A 20,668-nucleotide genomic window follows, 5' to 3' on the forward strand; every position below is an offset into this window, starting at 1 on the left:
AATCAACCAGAAGGTAGAGAAGGAGTACCAACTCTGGTATAAGTCATTTTCTTGTACAAAAAATAAGTTGCTACCTTAAAAGTTACAAGGCTTTATTCATTTATTTAACAATTCATGCTTGTTCAATGGCGCCCAAGTGGTTGATGTTCAATGAACTGAATAATAATCTTAATCAAAGGTCCCTTTGCCGATGACAACATGTCCAAGATACATAAAACTTTGAGAAAGCTCTTGTTCTTCTTCTTCTTTCTTCTAGATGGTAGGGTGTAGGATGTCTCTAGACATCCTCTACCTTGTTTGACTGGAAATCAATCATATGGTCAAAAGTGAACAGTAGTCTAAATGTTGAACACCTATCACTGCCAGACATGCACTACTCACCAGAGGCGGTAAATCAACGACTTTCATTGATGCTGCAAAAGGACAACATCCGTGATGATGTCAATAGTGATATCATGAGAGGCACGCCATGAATCCTTGGCTTCAACCCTTTTGAGTTGTACTTAGAGTCTATGCATGTTCTTGATTCTTGTTCTTCTATTATTATTGTTCTAGATTCTTGTTTTTATATTATTATCACTTTAGTTGGATGATTATGAGAAAGTATTTGCCGTGAATCTGCTCATCCTTTTGAGTTGTACTTAGAGTCGGTGCATGTTCTTGATTCCTGTTCTTCTATTATTACTGTTTTAGATTCTTGTTTTTATATTATTATAATTTTAGTAGGATGAGTATGAAAAAGTATTTTATCCTGCTACTCCTTACCTTTAGTTTGCTTTCGTACCTTAGAGTGATGCTTTCCCGATTCTCATGTCCTGCTCTGACCAGTTGCCTGCTCCGGCCACTCGCCCTCTCACTCTACGAGGTATGCACCACTCGCCTTCTCACCTGTCTACCTTGCTCTTCCTTTTTCTTCTTTCCTTTTCTCAGTTGCGTCTTGCTTTGTGTTGCCGCGAGGTCCTCACGCAGCCGCTGCCATCTCTCTTGCCTTCTCACCCTCCTGCTCCGGCCACTCGCCTTGTTTATACAGCTATTAATAAGATTCGATTCTTTTGGTTGTCGATTGCTTCTTCCTTGAATAGGATTAGGCGGATCCTTGGATGTGGCCGCTGTTCTGGACTTCGTTGATTCCGGTCATGATCTAATACTTGCTGCGGATGTTGGAGCCTCTGATCTGATTCGTGATATTGCAACTGAATGTGGGGCAGATTTTGATGAGGTGAATAATTATGTCTTTCTCTTCCTCCAGTGGTCTCAGAAGTTCAGGGTTGTTTGTGAAATTTGTTACTTGAATGGATTTTTGTTTGGTTATAGGATCCTTCTGCCGTTGTCATTGACCATACCGGTTATGAAAAACTTTAACCCCTCAATACATTGTAAACAACCAAGAAGTTTTTGGCTGAGGGGCACTAGTTCAAAAAACTTTAACCCTTCAATACATAGTAAAATGACTGTGGGACACCACATTTGAATAATTGGCCCTCAATACATAAACAAGCAAATGATTAGGGTTAATCAATATGAAAACAAATAGATTTTGTGGTCACATGTGACTCTGCTCCTGATAAGAACTTTATTAGTGGGTTTCGGATTATGAGGATGAGTTGAGGACGGTTGCTAGTCATTTTGGATGGTACCATGGCAGATTCCCAACTAAGTATCTCAGTTCAAGTGAATGACATGTTAGAAATGATATCCGATAAGACTTTTCTGGATCAAGTCGTACCCTTTGCAATTCCTCGCTCCATCTACGTCTTAATTCAATCAATTTTATCAAAATTTGTGCTAAATTTCCTTGTTGAGGGGTGGGGCAGACCGGTGATGTAACCAGATAACGGCAATAATCATTTAACCGTTCCTCCTATCATCTAAGAACTCTCTGTTCACTGCTACAGATCTAGTTAAGAGTATGTCTGCCCAACAGCAGAGGAGTGGGGACTAGAAGAGTATTAGATGTGAACAAAACGTGTCTGGCATGGGAATGGACCAAGTTCATGTTCTGGCTTTAAGGAGAGGCCATTGACCTTAGGAACTGGGTCCTACTGGATGTTGGTGTTGCTGAGCTCGTTTTAAGCACTGTAAACAACTTGGTCCATTCCTAGAGCTCGTCATGTCAATTCAATTCATATTCAAGACAAGTTTAGATCTGAGTTCAGATCTAGAAGATCTCTCTGATTAAAAAAAAAAGTTAGCCAAATTGCCGTATCAGCCGCTGGTGAAGGTCCTCCACTCAGATTCGCAAAGCAGGACAGACGCCCGGGAGAGGGCAGAGAGAACCAGAAGGCAAACGGAGGGTTGGAAAAAAAGCAGATGTATTCCCTTATAAACGCAGCAAGGTTTTGGAGACGCGGACGCGAAAGTTTCATCAATTACCGTTCGTCTGCATCAGTGGTCAAGTCAACTAGTCGAACCTGATGCCGTTGCCACCACCAAAATTGATCGAGTCTATTCAGTCATCTAATACAAGCGCACAATTCAATATAAAAAAAAAAAAACCCCATATCCAAACTGAGATTGAATTTGGAGCCGCCCAAATTGACCAATTTTCAGATCTTGGATTCTTCCAACGGATCCCATCGAACTTCTAATAAGAAATTGGCTGGCGGTTTTTTTTTTTTTTTTACTGTTAATAAATTTAAGGATTGAGTTAATAACATTCGAGACATAAGAATATGACCAAAGCTGGTTTTCTTAAATAAATATTTTAAAAATATGTGAGGATTTGGATTCAGGTCCGGATAGAATTTGTGGATCATGGTAATTTCCAATCAAAAAATGAAGCCGCGTCAGCAAGGGGTAAAAAGTAAAACAACTCTACCGACAGCCATCCCTGGATCGTCCAAGTGTATTATTACTCAAATCACATTTGTGTGTCTCTTGGATCTCACTCAGAATGGACTTGCAAGATCCAAAACAATACCTAGTCATGACTCATTCTCTTGGTATCAGACCCGAGATCCTCGTTTTGGAGCAGGCCTAAATTTTGCAGTGCAGTAACGGAACTAGATAACCGTCTCTTGCACATCCAGATCCAGACCCGAACACATATTAATATCAGGGAAGGGGGCTCCATATCCAACCAAGAGGGGAAAGGGATACCCTCGTCAATTTTAGAAATGAGAGAGGAAGTCATGGTCATTCTTGCTTTTGCTTTCCTCTTCTTGTTTCCTTCTTTTCGCTTCTTTGGTAGATCCCCATCCCAATCTCTTTGTGTGCTCTTCCAATCGGCCTAACAGAGCCCTAGAATTTTAATCCATGTTCTAAGAGATCTCATTTCGGTCTCTTCATCATTCAATCGGCTGTTTACCGTTCTGAACAAAGTATTCCTATGCAATTTTGAGGTACTTTTCACCAACCTATGCTTTGATTTGTTTGTGTTTTTGCAAAGGCGGTTTGTAATATAGTGTTCACAGGCACCACATTATTCAAATTTTACTTACCTGAATTCGACAGATATGTCTCTGATATCAATGATGGAATTTTAGCAGCGGAACAATACCTATGATCAGCCTTTCGTCTGCGCAGCAAATCACTAGTGGCTCCCCAAAATAAGCATAAAGAGGCAACACTTGTAAGAGATAGAGAAGAAGAGGAGGAAGCAGAAGAAATAAAGATTTAGGATTTGCTTTTAGGAGGCACAGGCTTAACGCTAAGCAAAGGATAAGCTAGGCTTTTATAGACTGCCTCCTAGGGTTTCCCAATGCCCAGCAACGGACGGTTACGGCCAAAGAGAATAATTTTCTTAATTAATGAATAGTTTTCTTCACCTGCACCTTGCGACATAGCATAAAGCAAATTCTTCTGCTTTAGGTTTTTGTAGCTGGTTGCTTTTTTTTTTATGAATTTTGTATACTAAACCTCTCCCAGAAATATGGCAAAGTAAGGAACATTCTCTTCACCTTACGTCCTTCTCACTTCTTTAGTTGGCCCATAGACATTAGATTCTGTCTTTGCATTGCAGACCATGTTTGATTAGGCCTTCTGTTGACCTACTGAATAATAGATTTATTTTTTGAACATTAATAAATTTATTTTTTAACATACCTATTTGGGTATGTTAATTGATCCAATATTTTTTGAAGACGGATGCTTATAATCTCCTACACCTGGGAGACTACCTAAACATATCTTAGGATCTTGAGTGTTTAGGACAGATGCCCTAAAACCAGGTAAAAAGCAGAAATAAATCAAACGTAAACAATAAAAATTAAAAAAAACATTAAGATATAGGCAAAAAAGATTGCAAGCTGATTTAATATTTTACCAAATAAGAAATAAACAATTACACAAGCAAAAATAAATAGAGCAAGGAAAGAAAAGAAAATGAAGAAAGGAACAAGAGATAGGAAAATACCTAATACCTTTCGGGAACAAAAAACCAGATGTAAACCTTTAAAGCTTAGCCTAAAACAGACCTAATGTGAACAAAATTTTGGCCAACATATTCTTTTCTGCCTCCATTTGTGATGAGAAAACTTTTTCCTCATAATTGGTATAAAATTAAATTTTGTACAAAAAGTCGTGCCATGCACTAAATCAAGCTTTTTCCTGAAATATTGACATTTTAAGGAGACTTTTGTTGTGAAATATTATTTAATTGATCAAAACTGATATCACGATGAATCTGATTTCTGAAAATGAAATTTGAATGGAATAGGCTAAGAACTTTGTCCATGCAAAATTTCTGTCAATATTTATCCACACAGTCCCTATAAAATGACGACCAATATATTAAGAAAATAATAAAGATATTTATCTTTATTCTATTTTATGACTGACACGATATGGTAGAGTTTGATGCATATTAGTAGGTGCTTAGTTTTTTTAGGATTCCAATGTGATTTAGAACACAATGCAATTTGCATCATGATACCTACAATATGCATTTGACTTTTTGAACAAATGCTATATATATATATATATATATATATATATATATATATACCTTATTGGTTACTCCCATTTATTATGTACACGTAAATTTTTAAACCCAATCTAATTGGATATTTATTAAAACCCTATCTGAATCAAATCTAACTTGATGCCATTTCTTAGATTTGTTTCCAAACTAATCAATTTCTTAATTGAATGTTGATTGTTTTCCATTTCCAAACTTTTTGGAGTAGTTTGGCTGGATATCGGCTGATCCCACTTTGATCCAACTGAGTTGGGTACTGACTTTCCCATCTAGATCAGGGGTCAGCATGGCAGAGGTAGGAGGCCGGCAGGTGCAATGCCCCTCTCAGATTTCTAAAATCTTAAAACTTTACATGTACAATTTAAAAATTTTAGTTTAATTTACATAAAAAAATTGAAAAATTATATTTTGGCTTCAGGCAAAATTTTGAAACTATGTTGGGCCATTCTAACAAAAAAATTCTGACTCAATCACTGTTGATCAAACTGACATCATCTTTTTTTTGTTCACATTGCTCAGCTTAAAAGGCCTCTCTTCTTTCTTCTGGGCTTCTTCTCTTTGCCTGTATTGTCCTAATGCCTTTCTCTCTCTCATACACACACATACACATTTGCTTTCATATTATGGTCTCTCCGTTAGCTTGGTCCAATGGCCAGCTATGGTCTCTCTCTCTCTCTCTCTCTCTCTCTCTCTCTCACACACACACACACACATATATATATATATAGAATTCTACACCAATGTTGTCAAGGGCTACTAAATTTACTCTAGTTAAATAAATTAGTTCATAAATACAAATCTTAGAGTTTTAAATAGACTCTTTTGTGAATCATGTGTACAAATTTGTTTTTTCCTTACTCTTTTTGTTATTATGATTATGAACATTCCAAGCTTATTTATATGGTTGGATCCACAAGAAACAACTTTAAAATCAAAAGCCATTGAATCATACGCTCCCTGTATGCAAAGTAAAGTTGGTAAAAACTTCACCCATTAAATTTTTATTAGCAAACGGGTCGGGACGGACCAGTCCAACGCCCATCATTAAGTACAAGTGATACACAGAAAATGTTTTGCAAATTAATTTGTCACATTACATGTTTTTATAGTAGTCGATTCCTTTGGAACTCTATTGAGTGTAGACTTTGGAATCCATGCGGACCTGACAGCTTGTTAGAGATCACAAAGAAGATAGTTTTGATTAAACATGTAAAGCTAATTAAGAAGTGGACGTAAGCCAAGAAGAGTTCTGCCAACTGGGCAACACCGATAGACTCTAAATAAGAAGTGGACGTAAGCCATGAAGATTATAGTCGGTCACATTTGACTGATAGGGAAGGATAATTGGATCATCGTTCCGCTTGATGCCATCAACCAGGAAATCGAATGACCTGCTCTTGTTTTGATAAGCTGCGTCCAACACTTCCATGAAATAGAAAACGTAGTAACAGGTTGCATCCTCCCAAAATATTCATGAAGTTGGCACTGTCAGAGTCGTTGCCTTACTCGACGCTGGTGTTATGGCATTGGCCAATGCCTTCACCAGAATATCCGTGAAGTTTGGATGAAGCTCATGTCATCTCTCGCCACAGTAGCCACGCCCTCGATCTTACCACTTGAATGCCACCAACGATCATAATGGTTATCCGAGTACCTGCAGCCAATGCAAGAACTGAAGTTAAAGTACTCTTTTTTTTTCCACGTACTCTTTGACCCGTATATCTATTTTCTTTTCTTTTCACAGCCATCTTTTCTACCTTAAAATTGGTCAATCTCATTGAAGAAAATGAATTGAAAATAAGGATGTTTGGACTTAAAGACCTATGGTTGTAGTGTCCATAGTGTCAAGGCGAAGAATCTTTTTCTTTTCGCTGAGTCAGAGCTAATTCAATAGCTGCCTCTTCTTCCTAAGAAGGATTTCCCTGTTGGTTAATGGGAGTGAGGGCCATTTGGTTTTTCGTTTTTCTTAAGAGATCACCCCCTTTCTCCAGAGAGAATGAGAGTTGGTGGGTGCAACATATATGCACTCAAGACAACGGGAAGTTGAGGAGTTTTTGGATGATTTTCAAAAAGGAAAATTTTTTTTTTGGACTTTTAACTTTTCCACTACCTTTTTCTTTTCTTATAGGGTGCTCCCCTTTCTAGTGACCGGGGTATTCTGGTCAGCATGATCTGAAGAGAGCAGCGAAGAATGTGAATGATTGGGTTGGAGTTACCACTGTGGTGCCTCTTGTTGGTGGGTTTCTGGCTGGTGCATACGTGGGTAGATTTTGAATTGTCCTGATTTCCTACATAGTATATCTCCTGGTATGTTTCCTTTTTTTGTCATGCAAATGGATTATGCTTGTCTTGCTTTTGATCATTGGCAACTTGTGATCAGAAGGAAGAAAGAATAGGGATGAGATCATGATTTCTAATCGCTTACCAATCATGGAATACTAATTGACTTATTGGAGATCTATTACTGAAGCTAGATATTCTGAACCTTGGATTTCCTTACCATGGGAGATGAATCATGATTCCTGTAATTACATTAGAATAGTTAATTCTTTCTAACTGGATTGAAAAGTACAAGAATGACAAAGTCCCACGAAATTATTCCACCTTTTGGTTTACCTGTTAAATGTTCCCTATTACCGCTTTCATCTGTACTCTCCTTTGTGATCCCACTCCCGGTGTCGCTTTTCTGTCTTCATGTTCTCCATTGGCATCCTTCGGCTAGGCACTTGGCCAAGGCCATCCGACAAATATGGCAGTCTTAGTGAGGCCACCAGAAGTATTTCTAGTTTGGTTGCAATATTCATCATCCGCACTACACTGAAATAACTTTCAGTTACAACTTCATTCCTTCTTCTAATAAAGAAGAGAAAAATGAAAAAGCCATTATTGGGTATGACATGAACTTCAAGAATACTCTATTCATCATCAAATCATGAGTCTTTCTGACATATTTGCTTTCTTTCTCATTGTTCCCGACCTTTTCACTGAACCTGGGGCTGAGTCTGTTGACCCTATTCGAGTTGGTCCCATCTCTCAATCCACCACCATGCAGCAGAAGTACTTCAGCCTACTACACATGCAACAAATCTTTAAGGACCCACAAGCTGGCCTTTTTCTTAGTTTTGTACCTTATCTCCTTGGGCAGCGGAGGCCACAAGCCATCGCTGGAGAGCTTTGGTGCAGACCAGTTTGACAACAACAACGACGACGAGAGGAAGAAGAGGACTCCTTCAACTGGTGGTACTTGGTCTATGCAGTGGGGTCGTGCTTGGGTGTGACTCTGATAGTCTGTGTCCAAGACTATGTGAGTTGGGGTGCTGGGTTTGGTGTTCCTGCTGCTACCACTGCCTTAGCCATTGTGGTCTTGGGCTTTCGGGTGCCCTTTTACAGGTATAGGTATAGGGAACCCCAAGGGAGCACACTGACCCCAATGGTGCATGTACTGGTTGCAGCCATGGCCAAGAGGTAGCTGCCTTAACCTTCTCACCCTTCTGAACTCCACAACTTGGAGACTGTTCCAGGGAGGAGACGCCTGCGTCACACCAACAGGATGAGGTATGCATGTGCACGGCATGCTAAGATTCCCCAGTTCTTTGGCATTTGCCTTTTGTGTACAATGCAAAACTGGTTGTGCATGTGGTTGCTTTGTGAGTCCCTTGTACATAAGAATAAGAGCTCGCACCTTTTTTATCGAGTCTACAGCTTTGACCCAGTTCAGATGGAATGCAATTCATTGCATGAAATTTCTTTAACTGGACTTCGGATGTTCATTTTTCTGGCACTTTTTCTCGAAATTCTTACTACAATAATGTTTTGAGATAGGATTTTGTAGCTTATAAATTATAATATTTGACAAATTTTAGGCTTCCGAGTCTGAATCCTTACAACCCATTTGAATCCAGAACCTATTTCTAGATTTGGATCATGGAGATCAGACCAGCTTCATTCATTTTTCACTATAATGTCTTCATGAAGTTACCAAAATTTCACCTTTCTTATATGTCACACAATCAAGAGTTTTTTTTTTTTTTTAGTTGTTGAATCAAATAAGGATTTATACACTCATTTTTGGAGATGTAGGATCAGCCGATCAGCTAGGCTTCACTTTGATTTTAGTAAGAAGAGAAAACAGAGTGCAGAAAATTGGATATTAAGATTTGAATCCGAACCATTATGTGATTGCCAAACCGTTCCTCGACAAAGCAACCATCGTCGACCAAGAGGCGCTGAAGATTAGTCCAGCAGCAGCCAACATGGGCTGCCACCATCCACGGCGGATGGCGACTGTCACCCAGGTGGGGGGAAACGAAGCAGCTCCTCTCCATGGTGCCCATCTGGCTCTGCAATTTCATCTTTGGCCTCTGCATCTCACAGGGCCAGACCACCTTCGTCAGGCAGGGCAACCTCACCGACCGCTAGCCTCCCCCCACTACCCTCCTCCTCTCTTCCACCTCCACCCTCCTTCCCTCTTCCACCTCCACCATGATTAAGGCTGTGCTTAGCTTGAATATCTGATAGGTACTCGGCATTCGGCCTGACTCGGGTTCAGGCTAGTGCCAAAGAAAAAAATGCATTGAACCTGCAAGTTATCTGGTTCGGTAGACTTGATTAAGCCCGGTTTTATTTGATCAAAAATGCATTGAACCTGCAAGTTAGACTTGATTAAGCCCGGTTTTATTTGATCAGATTTTTTAAATACATATTTTAGATATATATTTTTAATTTAATAAAACTTCAGAGTGTCGGTTTAGCTTGGGTTCGGGTTTCGGGTTTGAAGCTTGACTCCTTATTAGCTGAGCGGATGGTAATTTTTTTTTTTTTTTTGTGAAGGGGGGTGCAGTAAATTATTTTTTTTTATAGGGACAAAAAGGCAATCAAGAACGACAGGTCGGTTAAACTAAAATTTTTTCAATCGACAGGTCGGTTAAACTAAAATTTTTTCAATGTAAATTTTTTTTTTCATCGCTCACCCGGGTCATGGCATGAGCGGCCCCCTCCTTCTCTTCACAGGGTCGGGTTAAGAGGAGCAACGAAGAGGAACAGGAGGTCGGGTCAAAGTCAAAAGAATTTGATTTTTTTTATACGGTAGAAAAAATCCCACCGTCCCTTTCCTCCTCAACCTCACCGGTCTCTACCGCCGCATCACCGTCCTCCAGCGGATCGGCACCGGCATGGCCATTTGCATCGCCACCATGACCGCCGCCGCCCTCGCCGAGAAGAAGCGCAGGGACTCCGACCACGTCATCAGCGTGATCTGGCTCGTCCCTCAGTTCGTTTTTCTCGGCGTCGCCGACGTCTTCACCCTGGTGGGCCTGCAGGAATACTTCCACGATCAAGTCCCCGACTCCATGAGAAGCCTCGGGATCGCCTTCTACCTCAGTGTGGTCGGAGTCGCGAGCTTCATCAGCAGCCTGCTGTTCACAGTCGTGGACTCGGTGACTGGTCGAGGAGGTTGGAAAAGCTGGTTCGGCGTGGACCTCAACAGCAGCAGACTTGACTATTTCTACTGGTTGTTGGCCGGTCTGTGCGCCATGAATCTTTGTTTCTATGTGCTTGTGGAGAGAAAGTATGCGTGTAAGACAGCGGAAAGAGTCCAGAGAGGAGCGATTGGGAACGCCATTGATGAAGGTGGCGGTGGTGGTGGGGAGTTTAGCTTAGTAAGGTCTGCAATAACCATTGAGAGAAAGCAATAACCATAGTTTTAATGTCAACTCATTAGTTTGTTTTAGGGGGTGTTTGATAGCATCGGATTTGAGTTCGATTTGAGAATCGTGCATTTAAGATCATACCCTTTTCCCTCCTTTGATCTTAAATTCGACTTTTTTTTAATAAAGAAAAGGAAGAATTTAAGTGTGGATCTTAACCACAGATTTTTCGATAATTCTGTGGATACTCCAATAAGCAACCATCTTCTCAACAACTTCCAAATGAAATTAACAAATTAAACTGCATATTCTAGCAACGATAAATCTGACATTAAATGTACATAAAAAGCTTCTATGGGCCTCACATTGAGGATTCTGCTTTAAGGTGTAAGGTCATCTACCTCTTTCTTTAGAATTTGGAGGGTACATATAGTTTTAGTTTAAGCTGTTTTATGATTCATTTTATTGGAGTTTTGTTTGTTGCACATACTGCAACTTTTGCATATTTAATGTCTTGCCAACACCTTGAGAAGGAAATTTGATGTATATTTGATGGTGGTTCTTGGTTTGGAGTTAGTTTTAATTGAACGTTTCGTAGAATCTCGATAATTTGGAACTATTAGCCAATCCAGGGGGATTTTTGTGCTGTTTTGAATTTTATTTTCTGTGGGCTTCAAATGGAGGATTCTGCAGCATGTCAAGAAGCTTTTTATGTAAATTTAATGTCAGATTTTTCGTTGGTTTTAGTTCTTCTAGGTAGTTGGCTAGTGTAGAATAGGCATTTTAATTTGTTAATTTCATTTGGAAGTTGTTGAGAAGATGGTTGCTTATTGGAGTATTTAAAAATTATCGTAAAATCTCTAGTTAAGATCCACACTTAAGTTCTTATTTTTCTGTTCTGTATTGAAAAAGTAGAATTAAGATCAAAGAAGGGAAGAGAGTATGATCGATCTCAAATCTGATGCCATCAAACACCCCCAAAACCAAACTAATGAGTTCATTGAAACTATAGTTTTTTTGCTTTCTCTCATCAATATTTATTACAAAACTTACTAAGCTATCACCCTCAACTCCCTACCACCACCGCCACCTTCATCAATGGCGTCCCCAACCGCTCCTCTCTGGACTCTTTCCACTGTCTTATACACATACTTCCTCGCCACAAGCACATAGAGACAAAGATTCATGGCGCACAAACCAGCCAACAACCAGTAGAAATAGTCAAGTCTGCTGCTGTTGAGGTCCACGCCGAACCAGCTCTTCCTCCCTCCTCGACCAGTCACCGAGTCCACGACTGTGATCAGCAGGCTGCTGATGAAGCTCGAGACTCCGACCACACTGAGGTAGAAGGCGATCCCGAGGCTTCTCATGGAGTCGGGGACTTGATCGTAGAAGTATTCCTGCAGACCCACCAGGGTGAAGACGTCGGCGACGCCGAGAAGAACGAACTGAGGGACGAGCCAGATCACGCTGATGACGTGGTCGGAGTCCCTGCGCTTCTTCTCGGCGAGGGCGGCGGCGGTCATGGTGGCGATGCAAATGGCCATGCCGGTGCCGATCCGCTGGAGGACGGTGATGCCGCGGTCGAGACCGGTGAGGCTCCGGAGGAAAGGGACGAGGAGGCGGTCGTAGAAGGAGACGAATATGATCATGGTGGAGGCGGAGAAGGCGAGAAGGGAGGCGGGGGGGATCTGGAAGTGAGGCGTGAGGTAGCGGTTGGTGAGGTTGCCCTGCTTGATGAAGAAGGTCTGGCCCTGTGAGATGCAGACGCCAAAGGTGAGAGTGCAGAGCCAGATGGGCACCATGGAGAGGAGCTGCTTCGTTTCCTCCACTTGGGTGACAGTCGCCATCCGCCATAGATGGTGGCAGCCCTTGTTGGCTGCTGCTGGACTGCTCTCCAGTGCCTCTTGGTCGACGATGGCTGCTTTGTCGAGGAACCTGATGACAATCACATAATGGTTCGGATTCAGATCTTAGTTTCCAATTTTCTGCATTGTGTTTTCTCTCCTTACCGAAATCAAAGTGAAGCCTAGCTGATTGGCTGAGCCTACATCTCAAAAATGAGTGTTGCCCAACACGTAGATCATACATTTAATCTTAATTTCTAAATCCTTATTTGATTCAATAATTATAAAAAAAAAACTCTTCAGATTGTGTGACATATAAGAAAGGTGAGAATTTGGTAACTTCATGAAGACATTCTAGAGAAAAATGAATGAAGCTGGTCTGATCTCCACGATCCAAATCTAGAAATAGGCTCTGGATTCAAATGGGTTGTAAGGATTCAGACTCCGAAGCCTAAAATTTGTCAAGTATTATAAGCTACAAGATCCTATCTCAACACATTATTATAGTAAAATTTTGGAGAAAAAGTGCCAGAAAAATGAACATACGGAGTCTAGTTGTAAGCAATTTCATGAAATGAATTGCATTGCATCCGAACTAGGCCAAAGCTGTAAGTTGTAACTCGATAAAAAAAGTGCGAGCTCTTATTCTTATGTACACGTGACTCATAAGGAAACCACATGCAAAGCCAGTACTGCATTGTACACAAAAGGCAACTACCAAAGAACTGGGGAATCTTAGCGTGCGGTGCACATGCATACCTCATCCTGTTGGTGTGACGCAGGCGTCTCCTCCCTGGTACAGTCTCCAATTCATGGAGTTCAGAAGGGTCAGAAGGGTAAGGCAGCTTCCTCTTGGCCATGGCTGCAACCAGGACCTGCACCATTGGGGTCAGTGTGCTCCCTTGGGGTACCCTATACCTGTAAAAGGGCACCCCAAAGCCCAAGACCACAATGGCTAAGGCAGTGGTAGCAGCAAGAACACCAAACCCAGCGCCCCAACTCACATAGTCTTGGACATAGACAATCAGAGTCACACCGAGCACGACCCCACTGCATAGACCAAAGTACCACCAGTTGAAGAAGGAGACCTTCTTCCTCCTCTCGTCGTCGTCGTTGTCATCAAACTGGTCTGCACCAAAGCTCTCCAGCGATGGCTTGTGGCCTCCGGTGCCCAGGGAGATGAGGTACAGAGCCAAGAAAAAGGCCAGCTTGTGGGTCCTTAAAGATTTGGTGCATGTGTAGTAGGCTGAAGAGCCTGAAGTACTGCTGCTGCATGGTGGTGGCTTGAGAGATGGGACCAACTCGGATAGGGTCAACAGACTCAACCCCTGGTTCAGTGAAATGATCGGGAACAATGAGAAAGAGAGGAAATATGTCAGTATGGAAAGACTCATGATTTGATGATGAACAGAGTATTCAAGTACTCCTTGAAGTTCGTGTCATACACATTAATGGCTTTTTCATTTTTCTTTTCTTTATTAGAAGAAGGAAAGAAGTTGTAACTGAAAGTTATTTCAATGTAGTGCGGCTGCTGAATATTGCAACCAAACTAGAAATACTTCTAGTGGCCTCACTAAGACTGCCATATTTGTCTGCTGGCCATGGCCAAGTGCCTAGCCGAAGGATGCCAATGGGGAACATGAAGACAGAAAAGCAACACCGGGAGTGGGATCAAAAAGGAGAGTACAGATGAAAGTGGTAATAGGGAACATTTAACAGGTAAACCAAAAAAGTTGAATAATTTCATGGGACTTTGTCATTCTTGTACTTTCCAATACAGTTAGAAAGAATTAACTATTCCGATGTAATTACAGAAATCATGATTCATCTCCCATGGTAAGGAAATCCAAGGTTCAGAATATCTAGCTTCTGTAATAGATCTCCAATAAATTAATTAGTATTCCATGATTGGTAAGCGTTTAGAAACCATGAGCTCATCCCTATTCTTTCTTTTCTTCTGATCACAAGTTGCCAATGATCAAAAGCAAAACAAGCATAATCCATTTTCATGACAAACAAAGGAAACATACCAGGAGATATACTATGGAGGAAATCAGGACCATCCAAAATCTACCCACGTATGCATCAGCCAGAAACCCACCAACAAGAGGCACCACAGTGGTAACTCCAACCCAATCATTCACATTCTTCGCTGCTGTCTTCAGATCTTGATGAAGCACCTTGTTCAGATAAATGATGAGGTTTGAGGCGATACCATAATAACTTAGCCTCTCAGAAAACTCAATCCCTTTAAACAGAACAACAATGGAAAAGAAAAGGAACGCAGAATCAGCAAAAACCATATACCAGAAGAACAAAGCAGATCAGAAGAAGGCAAATCCGACCTACCAATGATGAAGAGTGACGCCCTCCAACCCCCAGTAGCAGACCTGCGGGGGATCCTCCCCTTGTAATCAACAGACGAGTCATGAACCCTCTCCTTCTCATCTCCTTCTTCCGCAGAGCGCTCCATGGCTGATGGTGCAGAAATGGTAACTTTGGTATCAAGCATCTAGTGCAAAATCTAGAACTCTGCGTCAGTTGAAGGTGGGATTACTTTTTCTGAGGTATGAGAAGGGAATCGTGTTTCTGTCTATTTATAAGGTTGATTCCTTCCTTTAACCAGTTTTCCATCTTTTCCATCAATAGTTTTTTCATTTTATTCTTATTCTCTTCTACACCCCATCTTTACGGATATCTCTCTGCCAACCTGAAAAAGCCCATGATTAGGACCTCACGAGGATGACTGATTTAGGTGGAAGTGCGGGAGGCTGTGGTGGGTGCATTTGGAAAAACTAGATACATGCAAGAGGCTAACTAAAAGCGCCATTAAGTATTCCAGTACTAATTCGGAAAGTGTTTGATTGCACACATAAATGCATGCATTATGTGGTCTCAGAGTAGAGCTTGGAAAAGAAGCCAAAATATTTACTTTGCATTCTTAAAAGAAGGCGAAAGTTTTTCTCTCAATAATGGTTCATCATATTACTAAAGAAAAAGAAATACACGAGAGACATGGTGCAGACTCAAATGAGTCATTTGAAGCTAGTTTTGATGCTAAAATCTGCATGTAATTAACATTTCATTCAAAGCAGAAACAAACAAGGAGAGACACATGCATAAGAAATTTAGTAAATGCGTGCTTGAGGTTGCTGACTTTTCTCATCCTTATCATTGTTGCGTACTGAAATAGGAAACTCCAGACTTCAATTAAACGCGCCGGCTGGATCGACAGATACCGTCTTCATGTTTGGATTTTCTGATTGAGACATCGTTATTCTTTAATATAAACAAGGGTGGTAGTCAAACTACTGCCAATTCATTGGTTCAAGACAATACAGGAATCGACTTCAATTGGCAGCAAGCCAGCAACTATATTGTATCCTAGTTGAGATGTTTGATTTTTCTGCTTTTTCACTTTGAGAGGGAAGAAAGATTTTATGAAAAGTTGGGACAAAGAAAGCGGCGCCGGTCTTGTACTGTTGGGTCGTCTGTGCCGACCAATATTATTTCAAGAAAATAATAACGAAAAAAAAAATCATTTTCTTTATTTAAAACATGGATGATATGGGGCAATTATCATTATATATTTGACAACCATATTGTCCTTTTATGATGTGAGACGGAAATCAATATTCACATCATTGGTCTGCAAGCTCTAAGTTTGAATTCCTTCACCAAAATCCACATGGGTGACCCATCTACAAACGACTCATTTTGCTAGATCTCTTTCTTCCTTTTCCCTTTTCCTTTTCTCTCTCCCTCCTGCTCACTCTTTCACCATGATTTGACAGGGCAAAACATGCTGTACAGCTCCTCTTTGGAACTCTGGCGATATGCCATTGATCGTGTATCGAAAGTCTTCTCAAGGCTGATGCAGAAGATTCAATGAGCATGAAGCCAAGAGCGTATTGGATTGCGTTAAGTTTCGGTTTATCAGCCAGACACTATAGAAGAAGGACCCATTACAGTAATTCACGTAGCGAGAGAGAATCAGATTGAAGGTGGCCGTCTCCCACCGACCAACAGCCATTGCCGACTAGAATAGCCAGAATTCGGATATACCATTATTTTGTTTCTCCAATCCAAAGAGCCCTACCTACTTGGTGCAACAAGATAGCCATGATGATAGCGTATCAAAAACTTTATTGACGCGGTTTTCACATCAGTAAAAAAGAAACAAACATAAAACGTCAAAATCAATTTTCAGTGACATTTAACCTTTTGCATAAGTAAAAGTTGATTTTTACTGAAATAGAATGTAAAAAGTATCAACAACATTATTTTTACTGACTTTTTGCTGATTTTTATTGACGTTTTTCTCGCATAAGTAAAAACTCCTTTTTTTTTTGTGTAGTGATTTCAAGCAATCAATGTGCAGTGTGGCACAGAGACAAGTCACTCACAATTGGAGCTGCCACCGGATCGAGAAAGTGAAATCTGGATATATATGCTAGATGTTATGCAAATCATGGTCCATATCTGTAGCCATATATTGGACAATGGAAAGGGCAAGGTATAAATGTGGAACATGCTTCAGCATCATGTGTTAGGTAGGAACATAAATATGTGGTCCTGAAAAATGTCCTAAATTTCTTTGTCTTCATAACTAGAAAAGGAGGCCTTGTTGAGTTCACATTCGTTCTAAGTCTCAATATCCTTGGAATTTTGTTTTCAATAAGTCAGGCCATATGCTTTATGTTTTGAATCGTTTGTTTAGTATTGGCATTATTGGTGCATATTCAAATTGCTGAAATCTAATCTGTATGTATGACTTCCTACAAATTAAATACATATATGACAACTTGATGGTCGTGAAACTTTTTAAGATAAGAAGTTCCGCCAATATATTTGAAAAACATGACATAAAGTTTGAATGTTCAGCGTCTGGTACTGATGCATCTCTGGACTATGGGGACAAGGAGAAAGGAGGGAGGCAGAAGCTTTGGCTCGTTCTCCGGTGGTAGGATTAATCCTCTTGTTCACCCAAAAAAAGTTTGTATACTCATGGGAGATCATGATCCTACTTAATTTCTTACTTTTGTGGAAATATTGCAAAACTACAAGCTTTTGATAGAACACAACTGAAAAAGAATAATGGATCTGAGAAACAAATAAAGGAAAACTTTATGTTGGAAAATGAAGTAACAATTGCTAAAGAGTGTTTGGTAAGAAGAGCATTGTGTTCTTAGAAAACAATTCTCGACTTCTTGTCTCATGTTTCTTGAAACAAGAACATAGTGTTCTTGAAACATGCACACGTTAGAAGATTATATATTTTAAGAACACACTGTTCTTTTCACCAAACACCTTCATCACTTCATACTTTAGTGATTTGAACGCACCTTGCGTCACTCCCCTCTGTTTGAACATCAAATTTTTGGATGCTAAATCGTGCGCATAGCCCGCTATATGTAGAGATCAAAGACAAATTCTATACTAAGCAGTCCATCCGAATAGTCTTCTGCATCTTATAGTCAGTGGACGAAGAACAAACATTTTGTTCTTTATAGTATCTCCGCAAGATGAGGAATGATCTTAAAAATACAATAAGCATTAGACAGTGGCAGAGCTAAGAATTTTTCGTTGCAGGGGCCAAACTATAGTTTTGAAATTTTAACTGGGACCCTCATGTCTCCGCCTCTAAAGGTAAAAACAATTATACCAATATAGGCAATTGAATCCGCTAAGAGGTCCCACCAATTCTTGGTGGGTTATACTAATATATGTCCATGTGCTATTGAAAGTAAAAGCACTCAAACCTAGTAATGCTCCCCTCTCCTTGGCTAGGTGGGTTGTCTTCAGTCCTTGAAATAAACGGTCATTGAAAATCCTAATATTGCCAAAAAGTAGCAAGTAGAAAGGCATCCATGAAAAAAGCAGGGCCAGCAATTGTCCAACAGTCATAAATCTGTCATTGACTTAACTGCATGTCATGCACACTATATATATATATATATATATGTGTGTGTGTGTGTGGAGAGAGAGAGAAAGAGAGAGGAGTTGAAATCCTCCTATCCCTTGCATTTGCATCAAGCTGCATTGAAATCAACCACCTAGCAGCCTGCTAGCAGATGACTAAATATTTAAAAGCTGTCATTAAAAGCATCATAAACCATCACTAAAAATACCATATAAACCGTTGGTATATCATAAACCATTGCTAATACTCCATAATATTGGTGACAGTTTTGAAGTATTTAGTTATCCGACAACATTCAGCAACTGGCCAATTTCAATTCTTTTATATATTTCATATGTATAAGAAAGAAGGGTGACAGATATTTAAAACTCAAATTATTGGCATTAAACTAACATGTTTATGCCTGCAAATATTGTGTCCCATTTCTCAAGGACTTCTCTTGGACCCACAATTCTTCTTCATTTACACAGTTCTTGGGGACTACCTACCCACGTTACCATATCTTACATACATTTTGAATCTGATGATTCTTTGTAGAGATTAAAATAATCAATGCCTACTTTTCAAAGGAGAAGCCATCCGTTCTTGTGGAAAAAAGAAGAAAAAAGAAGCAAGTAAAGCAAAGAGGGGCCATGATATGCGCTTTTGACCTTGTTAACATGCAGGAACATAAAAAGCCGTACCTTGTCAACATAATAAAGTGAAGGAATTATTTACTAAACTTGCACGTTTCCTTTGTGCTGAATAGGGCAGTGGGATATGTGCAAAACTAAACTGAGATGGGACCAAATATAAAGAGATGTCTTCTGGATCTTACTAACCCGAATCTGATCCAGCCTTACCATGCAAAAGATATGGCCGGACCACTATAATTGGGAGCATCTTTCTAGTGGGTAGGGCCTATAAGTGATGCAGAGCCCCTTTTTTTTTTTTTTTTTTTTTTTTTTTTGGGGCATCAAGAGCGTAACATTGTGGAAATCTTATTGTCAGTTGGATTCATGTGGGCGAAGTACAAATGTTGAGGAGCATGACACTCTAATTGACAATTGACAAGGAATACACCGTTAACTCTCCTTCAAATCCCAAAACAGCTCTAATCAAGCCCCATATTCAACGGATCCCAATCGGTCCCCAATCAATTATGGCTCCAACCATCTATTAATAAGTCTTTAAAGATCCTTCACAATCTTCAATAAAAAAAATAAATGAACTCTATTCTCCTTCACCATTACCTCTGCCTCAATTTTTTTTAAATTGTTAATTGTATTACCCGATTGATTTTAATTGGCAATATTTTAGAATTTTTTCCCCAGTTGGTGTTGGGCATGTTTTAAGATGTTAGAACGGCGTCATTTTGCAGATATTGCTTCAGACTAGAAATTTGGTAATTTGTAGTGTACCAAATTTGATTCTCAACCAACCTTTAACGCATTTTATTGTACAGCCCTAAGTTAATATGTCGCCTCTATTTTTCAAAAAAAAAATCATATTTCTTTCACACACGTGCACTAAAAAATCATTATTGTAAAATAATGTGAAAAAGTTTTTATGTGCTCTAACAGAGCCTAGCTAGTCGAGCTCAGTCAATCTGAACTCACCCAAGTCAAGCACAAATTATTTGACTAGATGAGTTTACATTTAGCTAGAAGCCTTAAACTCAGACCAATTACCAAATAAGTCAAGCTTGAGTTGAGCTTAGAGGAATCGAGATGCTTAAAATTTCGACTTCTATTAAAATCTCCTTAAATCAAAGTATAATCTTATTCCTATCTCCTAAAAAACAGCAGAAGAAGAAGAAGAAGGAAAGAACTAAAAGAGAGTGTGATGCCAGCTTTCAAGGAATATATGCAGAACTTTGAGGACCATATTTTTTTCTACATGACAGACTTAAGGAGAAAAGAAGGCACGTGCATGGCAATTGTTAAAAAACCAACGCCCTACGCCTCAAAACTACAAAAAAGTCAGCCCTTTTCTGAAAATAAAGATAAAAAGGCCGGTGTGTGAAGTTCAAGGTTCTCTTCCCTTATTGAACGTGGAAATTTCTCTGGCGGTCAAGCTCTTTTTCTTTTATTTTTTTTCCAAATGTTGGGCCGAAGTTAAACAAAAAAGTCACTTCGAATATCGGACTTTTTCTTACCAAGTGGACGCAGCTTTTGTTTTCGAGAGAATTGAAATTTAACAACTGCAAATGCTTTCATTCAAAAATGATACAAAAGAAAAAGAAAAGAAAAGATTTAGTCAAAAGCAGTCTGAAGGAGATTTGTTCATGCAGCAGTCTCGATCATACAACCAATTTTTCATAAATAAATTATTTTAGCTCCGGATGTAATTCTTT

The 20,668-nt window shown here is 39.8% G+C and overlaps 1 protein-coding gene and 1 pseudogene across 1 annotated transcript; one reads left to right on the top strand and one right to left on the bottom strand.

The window, feature by feature from the left end:
• The first annotated feature begins 368 nt into the window (after window positions 1–368).
• LOC116254371 (protein NRT1/ PTR FAMILY 5.6-like) lies at window positions 369–10,611 on the top strand (annotated as a pseudogene).
• Window positions 10,612–11,600: 989 nt separating this feature from the next.
• LOC116254758 (protein NRT1/ PTR FAMILY 5.6-like) lies at window positions 11,601–14,961 on the bottom strand. Its single transcript, XM_031630319.1, has 4 exons — window positions 14,760–14,961; window positions 14,441–14,658; window positions 13,170–13,738; window positions 11,601–12,501 (listed from the first exon to the last, which is right to left on the bottom strand). The coding sequence occupies exons 1-4, from the start codon at window positions 14,920–14,922 to the stop codon at window positions 11,616–11,618; spliced, it is 1,836 nt and encodes a 611-aa protein (XP_031486179.1). The 5' UTR covers window positions 14,923–14,961; the 3' UTR covers window positions 11,601–11,615.
• Window positions 14,962–20,668: the final 5,707 nt, after the last annotated feature.

The sequence above is a fragment of the Nymphaea colorata genome, chromosome 5, assembly GCF_008831285.2.
Source record: "Nymphaea colorata isolate Beijing-Zhang1983 chromosome 5, ASM883128v2, whole genome shotgun sequence".
Classification (NCBI taxonomy): domain Eukaryota; kingdom Viridiplantae; phylum Streptophyta; class Magnoliopsida; order Nymphaeales; family Nymphaeaceae; genus Nymphaea; species Nymphaea colorata.